The sequence below is a fragment of the Poecile atricapillus genome, chromosome 3 (assembly GCF_030490865.1).
Source record: "Poecile atricapillus isolate bPoeAtr1 chromosome 3, bPoeAtr1.hap1, whole genome shotgun sequence".
In the NCBI taxonomy this organism is placed as follows: Eukaryota; Metazoa; Chordata; class Aves; order Passeriformes; family Paridae; genus Poecile; species Poecile atricapillus.
The window spans coordinates 1,434,098-1,447,976 of NC_081251.1; the positions used below are offsets into that span (position 1 = coordinate 1,434,098).

General features: G+C 53.0%; 1 protein-coding gene across 1 annotated transcript; it reads left to right on the top strand.

Annotated features, from left to right (window-relative positions):
* Window positions 1-760: 760 nt before the first annotated feature.
* Window positions 761-11,831, top strand: CLU (clusterin). The gene is made up of 8 exons (XM_058836253.1): window positions 761-871; window positions 3,552-3,700; window positions 5,535-5,705; window positions 8,212-8,608; window positions 10,015-10,128; window positions 11,019-11,245; window positions 11,425-11,606; window positions 11,689-11,831. The coding sequence occupies exons 1-8, from the start codon at window positions 790-792 to the stop codon at window positions 11,693-11,695; spliced, it is 1,329 nt and encodes a 442-aa protein (XP_058692236.1). The 5' UTR covers window positions 761-789; the 3' UTR covers window positions 11,696-11,831.
* The last annotated feature ends 2,048 nt before the right edge of the window (window positions 11,832-13,879 follow it).

Below are 13,879 nucleotides of genomic sequence, written 5' to 3' on the forward strand. Positions count from 1 at the left end.
CCAAATCCTGATCCCAAACCCCGCAGATCCCAAATTCTGATCCCCAAATCCTGATCCCCAAATCCTGATCCCCAAATCCTGATCCCAAACCCTGCAGATCCCAAATTCTGATCCCCAAATCCTGATCCCCAAATCCTGATCCCAAATCCCGGGACCCCCAAATCCTGATCCCAAATCCCGGGATCCCCAGACCCAACCCCCCCCCTCCCCCTCCCGAACAGTCTCGCGCCGATCCCAAAATTCCATTTTTTATTTGGTTTATTTGATTCATTTCCTTGTGGGGGGGGAGGGGAGGGGGGGGAGGGGGTGACTCAGAGCCCCGGGAGGGGTGGGGGAGGGGTGGGGGAGGGGCGGGCCCCGCCCCTCCTGAGGCCACACCCATACAGGCCACGCCCCAATGCCCCACTCGTTGAGGCCACGCCCCCTTTAGGCCACGCCCCCAAAGCGCCGCTCCCGCCTTCACTCCCCGAGTTTCCCGCCCCTTCTGAGGCCACGCCCCCAATCAGCGCTCCCGAGGCCACGCCCCCATCCGAGGCCACGCCCCCCAATGTCCCACTACGGAGCCTCCAGTCCCCGAGGCCACGCCCACCGAGACACCGCCCCTTTGAGGCCACGCCCCCTTTCGGACACGCCCCTCGGGTTTCCCCGCTGAGGCCCCGCCCCCACCGAGGCCACGCCCCACTGAGGCCCCGCCCCCACTGAGGCCCCGCCCCCACTGAGGCCCCGCCCCCACTGAGGCCCCGCCCCCATTGAAGCCCCGCCCCCACTGAGGCCACGCCCCCTCAGGCGATGGCGCGCGCGCTGCTGCTGCTGGGGGCGCTCCTGGCCTGGGGGGGGGCGCGGGCGCTGCTGCCCCTCCCCCCACTGGAGGGTGAGAACAACGGGGGGGGGAGGGGAATTGGGGGGGGGGTTTGATTTGGGGGGTGTTAATTAAGGGGGTTTAATTAGGGGGGGGTTTAATTGGGGGGGTATAATTAGGAGGGGTTTAATTTGGGGGGGGTTAATTTGGGGGGTTTCAATTTGGGGGGTTTAATTTGGGGGGTTTAATTAGGGGGGGTTTAATTAGGGAGGTTTTAATTTGGGGGGATCTAATTAAGGGGGCTTTAATTTTAGGGGTTTAACTTGGGGGGGTTAATTAGAAGGATTTAATTTGGGGGGGTTTAATTGGGGGGATTTAATTTGGGGGGTTTAATTTGGGGGGTTTCAATTTGGGGGGTTTAATTTTGGGGGTTTAATTTGGGGGGCGTTAATTAGAAGGATTTAATTGGGGGGGTTTAATTGGGGGGGTTAATTTGGGGGGGTTAATTTGGGGGGTTTCAATTTGGGGGGTTTAATTAGGGGGGCTTAATTCGGGGGTTTTAATTTGAGGGGTTTTAATTTGGGGGGATCTAATTAAGGGGGTTTTAATTTTGGGGGTTTAATTTGGGGGGGTTTAATTAGAGGGATTTAATTTGGGGGGTTTTAATTGGGGGGATTTAATTTGGGGGGTTTTAATTTGGGGGGGTTTAATTTGGGGGGGTTTAATTTGGGGGTTTAATTAGGGGGGCTTAATTAGGGGAGTTTTAATTTGGGGGGATTTAATTAGGGGGATTTAATTTGGGGGGGTTTAATTGGGCGGATTTAATTGGGGGGTTTTAATTTGGGGGGTTTTGATTTGGGGGCTTTTAATTAGGGGGGGTTAATATGGGGAATTTAATTTGGGGGATTTAATTAGGGAAGTTTTAATTTGGGGGGGTTTAATTAGGGAGGTTTTAATTCGGGGGGTTTAATTTGGGGGATTTCAATCATGGGGGTTTAATTATGGGGGCTTAATTAAGGGAGTTTTAATTTGGGGGGGTTTAATTTGGGGGGGTTAATATGGGGAATTTAATTAGGGGGGGTTTGATTTGGGGGGTTTTAATTTTGGGGGGATTTAATTTGGGGGATTTAATTTGGGGGGTTTAATTAGGGGGGGGTTGATTTTGGGGGGTTAATTTGGGGGTTTTAATTTTGGGGATTTAATTAGGGGGGTTTAATCAGGGGGATTTAATTAGGGGGGTTTAATAAGGGGGCTTAATTAGGGGGGTTTAATTTGGGGGGTTTAATTAGGAGGGGTTTGATTTTGGGAGGGTTTAATTAGGGGACTTTAATTTGGGGGGGTTTAATTTGGGGAATTTAATTAGAGGGGTTTTAATTTTGGGGGTTTTAATTGGGGGGGTTAATTTGGGGGGGTTAATATGGGGAATTTAATTAGGGGGGTTTTGATTTTGGGGGTTTTAATTCGGGGGGATTTAATTAAGGGGTTTTAATTTGGGGGATTTAATTAGAGGGGGTTTTAATTTTGGGGGGTTTTAATTAAGGGGACTTAATTTGGGGGGTTTTAATTAGGGGGGATTTAATTAGGGGGGTTTTGATTTGGGGAGTTTTAATTTGGGGGGGTTAATTTTGCGGGATTTTGATTTTGGGGGGTTAATTGGTGGGATTTAATTAGGGGGTTTAATTAGGGGGGTTTAATTTTGGGGGTTTTAATTTTGAGGGGTTTTAATTCGGGGGGATTTAATTAGGAGGTTTTAATTAGGGGGATTTTGATTTTGGGGGGTTAATTTGGGGATTTAATTGGGGGAGTTTAATTAGGGGGGTTTTAATTTTGGGGGTTTTGATTTTTTGTGGTTTTAATTTGGGGGAATTTTAACATTTTTAGAGTTTTAATTTGGGGGTGATTCAATTTCTGGGGATGTTTAATTTTTGGGGGGTTGTTAATTTTGGGGAGATTTTAATTTTGGGGTGTTTTTAATTGGGGGGATTTTAATTTTTTCTGCGTTTTAATTTTGGAGGATTAAATTTTAGGGATGTTTCATTTTGGGGAGTGTTTAATTTTTGGGGATTAAATTTTGGGGACCCATTAATTTTTGGGGCTTTTAATTTTTGGGGGGCTATTTAATTTTTGGGGGATTTATTTTTGGGGAAATGTTTAATTTTAGGGATGTTTAATTTTTTGGGAATTTTTTTTTTTTTGGGGAATGTTTAATTTTTTGGGAATGCTTCATTTTTTGGGTTTTAATTTTGTCTGTTTAAATTTTGGGGATGTTTAGGTTTTTTGGACATTTAATCCTGGAGGATGTTTCATTTTTTGGGATGGAATTTTGGGGGATGGAATTTTTTTGGGATTTGGAATATTTTTGGGATTTGGAATTTTTTCGGGATGGAATTTTTTGGGAATGTTTGATGTTTTTTGGGATGGAATTTTTTGGGAATGTTTGGGAATGTTTTTTGGGATGCTCAGAGCTGTCGGCGGCGGGCAGCCGGGCGGTGGATGTAATTTTTTGGGATTGGGAATTTTTTGGGATGGAATTTTGGGAATGTTTGATGTTTTTTGGGATGCTCAGAGCTGTCGGCGGCGGGCAGCCGGGCGGTGGAGGGAATGTTTTGGGATTGGGAATGTTTTGGGATTTGAAATTTTTTGGGAATGTTTGGGATTTTTTGGGATGCTCAGAGCTGTCAGCGGCGGGCAGCCGGGCAGTGGAATCCTTTGGGATTTGGAATTTTTTGGGAATGTTTTTTGGGATGCTCAGAACTGTCGGCGGCGGGCAGCCGGGCGGTGGACGCGGAGCTGGAGGCGGCGCTGCGCGGAGTGGGACGGATGAAATCCCTGCTGGAAAACAGCGGGAAACAACGGCGGGAACTGCTGGGAGAGCTGGAACGGACACGGAGCGGGAAAGAGGTGATGGGAATAACGGGAATAATGGGAATGATAACGGGAATGATAACGGGAATGGTGGGATTGGGAGCTGCTGGGAGAGCTGGAATGGACATGGAGTGAGTGGAAAAGAAGTGATGGGAATGATAATGGGAATAACGGGAATGATGGGAATGGTGGGAATGACGGGAATGTTGGGAATGATGGGAATGGTGGGAATGGTGGGAATAATGGGAATGATGGGAATGGTGGGAATGATGGGACAGCTGGACAAGGCCCGGAGTGGGAAGGAGGTGGGAATAATGGGAATAACAGAATGATGGGAATGATGGGATTGGGATTGGGATCGGGATTGGGATTGGGAGAGCAGGACAGGATCCGGAGCAGGAAGGAGATGGGAATGATGGGAATAACGGGAATGGTGGGAATGATGGGAATAATGGGAATGATGGGAATAATGGCATTGGGATTGGGATTGAAAATGGGAGCTGCTGGGAGAACTGGACAGGATCCGGAGCGGGAAGGTGATGGGAATGATGGGAGTGATGGGATTGGGAATGGTGGGAATAATGGGAATGGTGGGAATGGTGGGATTTGGAATGATGGGAATAATGGGAACGGGATTGGGAGCTGCTGGGAGAGCTGGGCAGAGCGCGGAGCGGGAAGGAGATGGGAATGATGGGAATGGTGGGAATGGTGGGAATGGGAATGGGAATAGGATTGGGATGGGCTGGGAATGGGATGGGCCGGGAATGGGGGATGCCATGGTGGGAATGGTGTGTCCTGGATCCTGGGAACGGCTCTGGGAATGCTGAGTCAGGGATTGGATATCCCGGGAACAGGGAATGCTGAGTCAGGGGTTGGATATTCTGGGAAGAGGAAATGCTGTGTCAGGGAACAGGGATTGGATATTTTGGGAACAGGGAATGCTGAGTCAGGGATTGGATATCCTGGGAGCAGGGATTGGATATTTTGGGAACAGGGAATGCTGTGTCAGGGAACAGGGACTGGATATTCTGGGAACAGGGAATGCTGAGTCAGGGAACAGGGATTGGATATTCTGGGAACAGGGAATGCTGTGTCAGGGATTGAATGTCCCAGGAATGAGGAGTACCATGCTGGAGGTCGGTGCATCCTGGAAATCTGGGAATGCCATTCCGGGAATCAGCAGCTCCTGGGACTCTGGGAATGTCATTCCGGGACTCTGGGAATGCCGTGATTGGGATTGGTTTGTCCCGGGACTCTGGGAATGCCCTGCTGGAACTCTGGGAATGTCATCCTGGGGTTCTGGGAATGCCATCCTGGGGCTCCAGGAATGCAGTGCTGGGGCTCTGGGAACGCCATGCCGGGAATCAGCGGCTCCCAGGACTCTGGGAATGCCGTCCCGGGACTCTGGGAATGCCAGGCTGGGACTCTGGGAATGCCATCCTGGGACTCTGGGAATGCTGTGATTGGGATTGGTTTGTCCCGGGACTCTGGGAATGCCATCCCGGGACTCTGGGAATGCCATCCCGGGACTCTGGGAATGCCATCCTGGGACTCTGGGAATGCTGTGATTGGGATTGGTTTGTCCCGGGACTCTGGGAATGCCGTGCTGGAACTCTGGGAATGTCATCCCAGGACTCTGGGAATGCCATCCCGGGACTCTGGGAATGCTGTGATTGGGATTGGTTTGTCCTGGGACTCTGGGAATGCCGTGCTGGGACTCTGGGAATGCCATCCCAGAACTCTGGGAATGCCATCCCGGGACTCTGGGAATGCCATCCCGGGACTCTGGGAATGCCATCCCGTGGCTCCGGGAACGCGGTGCGGTGTCTGCGGGAATGCGGTGTGTCTGATCCGGCATCATTCCCGGCAGGAAGCGCTGCGCGTGGCGCGGCAGAAGGAGCAGGAGCTGGAGCTGCGGGGCGAGCGCTGCGGGCCGGAGGCGCGGGAGCTGTGGGAGCGCTGCAAGCCCTGCCTGAGGCAGCGCTGCCTCCGCCTGTACGCGCGAACCTGCCACAGCGGGGCCGGGCTGCTGGGCCGCCAGGTCAGCCGGAAACAACCGGGAAACAAACGGGGAATGACCGGGGAACAACCGGGAAACAACTGGGGAACAACAGGAAAATAACTGGGAAACAACCAAGAAACAACCGGGGAACAACCGGGAAACAACTGGGGAACAACAGGAAAATAACCGGGAAACAACCAAGAAACAACCGGGGAATAACAGGGGAACAACTGGGAAATGATGGGGGAATAACCGGGGAACAATCCAGAAAATAACTGGGGAACAACCGGGAAATGATGGGGGAATAACCGGGGAATAACCAGGAAACAACCAGGGAATAACTGGGGAACAACCAGGAAATTATGGGGGAATAACCAGGGAACAACCCGGAAAATAACTGGGGAACAACCGGGAAATAACTGGGAAATTATGGGGGAACAACCGGAAAACAACCGGGGAACAACTGGGAAATAACCGGGGAATAACCAGGAATTAACTGGGAAAAAAAGGGGAAAGAACTGGGGAACAACCGGGAAACAACTGGGAAATAACCAGGAAATTATGGGGAAATTACTGGGAAATAACCAGGGAACAACCGGGAAATTATGGGGGAAATAACCGGGAAATTACTGGGGAACAACCGGGGAACAACCTGGAAACAAGCGGGGAATAACTGGGGAACAACCAGGAAATGACCGGGGAATGACTGGGGAACAACCGGGAAACAACCTGGGAATAACCAGGAAATAACCAGGGAACAACCGGGAAATAACTGGGGAACAACCGGGAAATAACCTGGGAACAACCGGGGAATGACCGTGGAACAACCGGGAAACAACCTGGGAATTATGGGGGAATAACTGGGGAACGACCAGGAAACAACCAGGGAACAACCGGGAAATAACCAGGGAATAACCGGGGAACAACCGGGAAAATAACCGGGAAATAACCGGGGAACAACCGGGGAACAACCAAGGAACAACTGGGGAACAACTGGGGAACAACCGGGAAACAACTGGGAAACAACCAGGGAATAACTGGGGAACAACCGGGAAATTACGGGGGAATAACTGGGAAATAACCAGGAAACAACCAGGAAATAACCGGGGAATAACACAGAAAATAACTGGGGGACAACCAGGGAACAACTGGGGAATAACCGGGAAATAACTGGGGAACAACCAGGGAACAACTGGGAAATAACTGGGAAATTATGGAGAAATTACTGGGAAATAACCAGGGAACAACCAGGGAACAACTGGGGAATAACTGGGAAACGACCGGGAAATAACCGGGGAACAACCTGGGAATTATGGGGGAATAACTGGGGAACACTTGGGGAATAACCAGGAAATAACCGGGAAACAACGGGGGAACAACCGGGGAATTATGGGGGAATAACTGGGAAATGACCGGGAAACAACTGGGGAACAACCGGGGAATAACTGGGAAACAACTGGGGAATTATGGAGGAACAACCAGGAAACGGCCGGGAAACAACTGGGAAATAACTGGGGAACAACCAGGGAACAACTGGGGAATAACCGGGAAACAACCGGGGAACAACAGGGAAACAACCAGGGAATAACCGGGGAACAAGCGGGGAATTATGGGGGAACAACCGGGGAACAACCAGGAAATAACTGGGAAATAACTGGGAAACAACCAGGGAATAACTGGGGAACAACCAGGAAATAACCGGGAAACAACCGGGGAACAACTGGGGAACAACCGGGGAACAAAAGGGAAACAAGGGAAAAACACCAGAAAAACCACCAGGGAAACAAGGGGAAAACAGCAGGAAAACACTGTGGGGAAAAAGGGGAATTGCTGGGGAAAACACTGGGAAAACACCAGGAAAACAGTGAGAAAACAATGGGAAAACACAGGGGAAAACCCTGAGAAAACACCAGGAAAAAAGGGGAAAAGCTGGAAAACTACAGGAAAACACCAGGAAAAAAGGGGAAAACCAGGAAAATCACAGGGAAACACCAGGAAAAAAGGGGAAAACTGGGTAAACCCCAGGAAAACACCAGGAAAAAAAGGGGAAAACCCTGGGAAAACACCAGGAAAACAATGGGAAAACTGGGAGAACACCAGGAAAACACCAGGAAAAAACTGGAAAACCAGGAAAACACCAGGAAAAAAGGGGAAAAGCTGGAAAACTACAGGAAAACACCGGGAAAAAAGGGGAAAACCAGGACAACCACAGGAAAACATCAGGAAAAAAGGGGAAAAGCGGGAAAACCCTGGGAAAACACCAGGAAAAAAGGGGAAAAGTGGGAAAACCACAGGAAAACACCAGGAAAAAAGGGGAAAAGCAGGAAAACACTGGGAAAACACCGGGAAAAAAAGGGGAAAACCCAGGAAAACACCAGGAAAAAAGGGGAAAACCGGGAAAACACTGGGAAAACACCAGGAAAAAAGGGGAAAACCCTGGGAAAACAGCACTGGGGGATGCCAGGAAAGGCAGAATTTTCCGGGATGGCATTCCCGGCTGGATGGCGCCGGGAAGGGGCGGATTTTGATCCCGGTGCTGTTCCAGCTGGAGGAATTCCTGAACAATTCGTCTCCGGTGTCGGTGTGGTCGGAGGGCGAGCGGCTGGAATCGCTGCTGGAGCGCGACCAGCGCCAGGAGCGGCAGCTGGAGGAGCTGGAGGAGCGCTTCGGAATTCTGGAGGATGGGATGGACGAGATTTTCCGGGAGAGCTCCCAGGTCCAGGGGTGGCTCCATCCCTTTTTCCAGGCTCCCTTCGGAGGATTCCGGGAGGAGCCGGCGGAGCGCCGGCGTTTCCGCCGCTTTTCCGGGGAGTTCTTCCCGCTTTTCCGGCAGCCCCCGCACGGATTCCAGGAGCTCTTCCAGCCGCTCTTCCAGTTCAGCCAGCGCATGCTGGAAAACGCCCGCGGGAACTGGGACGATCCCTCGGGAATATTCGGGACAGGTAAAAGGCAGGGAAGCGGGATCGGGGCTGTGGGATCCCAAATTCCGGTGGGTTTAGGGATGAGATTCCAAAAAATCCCCAAATTCTGGCAGGTTTAGGGATGAGAGTCCCAAAAATCCCAAAATGTTGGTGGATTTAGGGATGAGATTCCCAAAAAATCCTAAAATGTCAGTGGTTTTAGGGATGAGATTCCCAAAAAATCCCCAAACTCCAGCGGGTTTAGGGACAAGATTCCCAAAAATCCCAAACTCCAGCGGGTTTAGGGATGAGATTCCCAGGAAATCCCAAAATGTCAGGGGGTTTAGGGGTGGGATTCCCAAAAAATCCCCAAATTCCAGCAGTTTTAGGGATGAGATTCCCAAAAAATCACCAAATTCCAGCAGGTTTTTTGGGAATGTTGCAAGAATTTGGGTTTTTTGGGGAATATTCCCGGCTTTTTTAATTTGGGAATGTTGCAGGAGTTTGGTTTTCTGGGAATGCTGCTGATTTTTTTGGGGGAATGCTGCAGGACTTTGGGTTTCTTGGGAATTCCGCTGATTTTTTTGGGGAATATTCCCAGTTTTTTTAGTTTGGGAATGTTGCAGGATTCTGGTTTTCCTGGGAATGCTGCTGGGGGTTTTTGGGAATATTGCTAATGGCTTTTTGGGGGAAAATTCCCAGCTTTTTTTTTTCTTTGGGAATGCTGCAGGTGATTTTTTTGGGAATGCTGCAGGTGCTTGGGATTTTTTTCCTTGGGATTGCAGCCGATGTTTTTGTGGTTTTTCGGGATCGCATCCAATGTTCTTTTGGTGTTTGCTGTTTTTTTGGGATCGCATCCCGTGTTTCTGTCGTGTTTGTTATTTTTTTGGGGATTTGCAGCCGATGTTTTGGTGGTGTTTGAGGTTTTTTGGGATTTGCAGCCGATGTTCTTTTCCTGTTTCCTGTATTTTTTTGGGATCACATCCCATGTTTTCACTGTTGGGGTTTTTTGGGATTGCAGCCGATGTTTTTGTGGGTTTTTTTGGGATTTCATCCGATGTTTTTGTGGTTTTTTGGGATCACATCCCATGTTTTTGTGCTGTTTGGGGTTTTTTAGGACTGCATCCAATGTTTCTTTCATGTTTGGGTTTTTATTGGGATTTCATCCGATGTTTTTGTGGTTTTTTGGGATCACATCCCATGTTTTTGTGCTGTTTGGGTTTTTTTGGGATCACATCCCATGTTTTTGTGCTGTTTGGGGTTTTTTGGGATCGCATCCCATGTTTTTTTTGGGAATGTTGCCGCCGGTGCCGTCACCGTCTGCCGACGCCGCCCCGGGGACGGGAGGGGCCCAAATTCCAAGGAAAATTCACTTTTCCGGCACCTGGGGGGACCTCCCGGGCTTGGGGGGGATTTGGGGAGCTGAGGCCAGCCCGGAATTCCCGCAGAATCCCGGAATTTCAGCAACGACCGGATGGTTTGCCGGGAGATCCGGCGGAACTCGGCCGGGTGCCTGCGGATGCGGGATGAGTGCGAGGAGTGCCGGGAGATCCTGGCCCTCGGTGAGCCGGGAATGACGGGAATAACGGGAATGACGGGGATGATGGGGATGATGGGGATGATGGGAATGATGGGAATGATGGGAATGATGGGAATGATGGGAATAACGGGAATGACGGGAATAATGGGAATGATGGGAATGACGGGAATGATGGGAATAATGGGAATGGGAACTGGGAAAGGGGACAGGAATGGGAAAGGGGACGGGAATGGGAATAATGGGAATAATGGGAATGGGAATGGGAATGGAGGTAGGGATGGGATGGGATGGGATGGGATGGGATGGGATGGGATGGGATGGGATGGGATGGGATGGGATGGGATGGGATGGGATGGGATGGGATGGGATGGGAGGGAATAATGGGAATGGGAATGGGAATGGGGATAGGGATGGGATGGGATGGGATGGGAGGGAATAATGGGAATGGGAACTGGGAAAGGGGACAGGAATGGGAATGGGAATAAGGGGAATGGGGATGGGATGGGAACAGGAATGGGAATGGGAATGGAGGTGGGGATGGGATGGGAATAATGGGAATAATGGGAATAATGGGAATAATGGGAATAATGGGAATAATGGGAATGGGGGTGGGGATGGGAATAATGGGGATGGGGATGGGAGGAACAATTCAGGATTTGGGGGCCATGGGGTGGCTCTGGGGGGGGTTTGAGGATTTGGGGTGCATCCATGGGCTCTGGGGGATGGGACGGGATAATGGGATGGGTTCATGGGATAATGGGATAATGAGATGAACCCCCAGGGCCATTCTGACCCTATCCCATCCCATGTTCCCATTATCCCCTTGTTATCCCATTGTTTTCCCATTGTTTTCCCGTTGTTTTCCCATTTTTTCCCCCTTGTTATCCCCTTGTTTTCCCGCCGTTATCCCAGACTGCGGGCAGGAGGACCCATCCCAGCAGGAGCTGCGGCAGCAGCTGGAGGACGCCGTGCGCGTGGCCGAGCGCTTCACGCGCCGCTACGATTCCCTGCTCCGGGAATTCCAGCAGGAGATGCTCAACACCTCCGGCCTCCTGGAGCGCCTGAACCGCCAGTTCGGCTGGGTGTCCCGCCTGGCCAACCATTCCATGGGATCCGAGGGCTTCCTGCAGGTTACCACGGTGAGGATCGGCCTCGGGAACGCCGGGAGAGGCGGAAAGTGGGACACGGCCACAAAGAGCCCTTTGTGCTCCGGCCGGGAGCGCCGGGACGGGAGCCAAGCTCGGGGGCCCTTCCGGGGCCGTTCCCACCTCGGAGCTCGGGATTATCCCGCGGGATGACCCCGGCGCGGCGCTTCCAGGTGCTGTCCAAGGCTCCCAATCCCGAGGATCCGTCGGCGCCGCCGGACACGCAGGTGACGGTGCAGCTCTTCGACTCGGAGCCGCTGGAGCTGAGCGTGCCCGGGGAGATCCCGTGGGATGATCCCAGGTTCATGGAGATGGTGGCCGAGCAGGCGCTCCAGCGCTTCAAGGAGAACGCCGTGTGAGTCCGGCCGCTTCCCGAAAAACATCCCCGCCATGGGATAACGCCGGGCTCATCCCGGTTTTTTTTCCCTCCTTCCCAGAGAGTAGCCGGGCGATGCCGCCGCCCCTCCGGATCCCCCTTCCAGGGGGGAATTGTCACCGCGCCCTTCCCGACCCTTCCCGCTGCCGCCGGGAGCCGCCGGGGCCCCGGACGGGAAATAAAGGTAGAGTCGAAGCCGCTGAAGCCCCTGGCTCTGCTCCCGGCGTTTTTGGGATAATCCTGAGGGGAAACAGCCTCGGTTTGGTCACTGTGGAATTGTGGAGCTGAGGAATCCGGCGCCGGTCCCAAATCTGATCCGGCGGGAGCCCCCCTGGGTTTGGGGTCTCTCCCTGTCCTGGGGGAGGCAGAACCCGGGGCCAGGACACGGATCCCGGTGCCAGGACATGGATCCCAGTGCCAGGGATGCGGATCCCAGTACCAGGACATGGATCCCGGTGTCAGGACATGGATCCCGGGGCCAGGACATGGATCCCGGGGCCAGAACCTGTCCCCATCCCATGGGACATGGATCCCGGTGCCAGGATGTGGATCCCGGGGCCAGGGACGTGGATCCCGGTGCCAGGGGCACAGTTCCGGTGCCAGGGCCTGTCCCCATCCTGTGGGACACAGATCTGGGTGCCCAGGCCTGTCCTGATCCCGTGGGATGCTGATCTCAGTGCCAGGGACACGGATCCGGGTGCCAGGGCCTGTCCCCATCCCATGGGACACAGATCCCAGTGCCAGGGACATGGATTCCGGGGTCAGGAGCTGTTCCTATCCCTAAGGATACTGATCCCAGTTCCAGGGCCTGTCCTGATCCCATGGGACACGGATCCGGCTGCCAGGGCCTGTCCCCATCCCACAGACGTAGATCCCGGTGCCAGGAGATGGATTCTGGTGCCAGGGACACAAATCCCAGTGCCAGGACATGGATTCTGGTGCCAGGACCTGTCCCCATTCCATGGGATGTGAATCCCAGTGCCAGTGCTGTCCTGATCCTGTGGGATACGGATTCTGGTACCAGGGACGCGGATCCCGGTGCCAGGGATGCAGATTCCGGTGCCAGGGACATGGGTTCTGGTGCCAGGGCCTGTCCTCATCCTTTGGGATGCAGATCCGGGTTCCAGGACCTGTCCCGATCCCACAGATCCAGATCCCGGCCCCAGGGACACAAATCCCGGTGCCAGAGCCTGTCCCCATCCCAAGGGACACAGATCCTGGTGCCAGGGGCTGTTCCAGGACACAGATCCCGGTCCTGTCCCCATCCCACGGACCTGGATCCTGTCCCTGTCCTTTGCCATCCCTGAGAATTCCCAAATTTCTGCCAGACCCCCCACATGGAATGAGCACAGGGCCTTTATTGGGAACACAACTTTGGGAGTGGGGGGGATCCAGCCCCAATCCCACCCCGATCCCATCCCAATCCCATCCCAATCCCACCCCAATCCCATCCCAATCCCATCAAATCCCACACCAATCCCACCCCAATCCCATCAAATCCCAATCCCACCCCAATCCCACCCCAATCCCATCAAATCCCAATCCCACCCCAATCCCACCCCAATTTCATCCCAATCCCACCCCAATCCCATCCCAATCCCATCCCAATCCCATCCCAATCCCTCAGGAACGGATCCGAGGCTCCGTGGGTCCGTATCCCACTGGGAAGAGCCGGCACAGCCTCTCCACCCCTCGCTGACATTCCCGGCCGGGAGAATTCCCAATCCCAGGGATGCCGATCCCAAGGAACATTCCCAACTGAGACAATTCCCAATCCCAATTCCCAGGATGCTGATCCCGAGGGAATGTTCCCAGCTGGTCCCAATCCCAGGGATGCCAATCCCGAGGAACATTCCCAGCCAGGAGAATTCCCAATCCCAATTCCCAGGATGCCGGTCCCAAGGAACATTCCCAGCCAAGAGAATTCCCAATCCCAAACCCTAGGATGCCGATCCCAAGGGAACATTCCCAGCCAGAATTCCCAACCCCCGGCATGCCGATCCCAAGGAACATTCCCGGTGTTGATCCCTCATCCCCGATCGCCGCCACCACCCTCCCTCTCCTCCAGCCCTTCCAATTCCCGGGAATTCCGTCGTGGAGCGGGGCCGAATCCCGGGATTTGGAGGATGAGGAAGCGCGGTGGGCTGGGAGAACAGGAGCTGGGAGCTGGAAAAATGGGATGGGGGGAAGGAAATGGGAATTCTCCTGCAGGAATTGGGGCTGGAAAAGCTGGGAAAAGGGGATGGGGGAAG

What these genes read in the sequence shown, in the direction of transcription:
- CLU (XM_058836253.1), top strand. Translation starts at nt 790, where the DNA reads ATGGCGCGCGCGCTGCTGCTGCTGGGGGCGCTCCTGGCCTGGGGGGGG. An exon ending in GGACACGGAGCGGGAAAGAG is followed by an intron (nt 3,701 to 5,534) that starts GTGATGGGAATA and finishes CATTCCCGGCAG; the next exon opens with GAAGCGCTGCGCGTGGCGCG. An exon ending in CCGGGAGATCCTGGCCCTCG is followed by an intron (nt 10,129 to 11,018) that starts GTGAGCCGGGAA and finishes CCGTTATCCCAG; the next exon opens with ACTGCGGGCAGGAGGACCCA.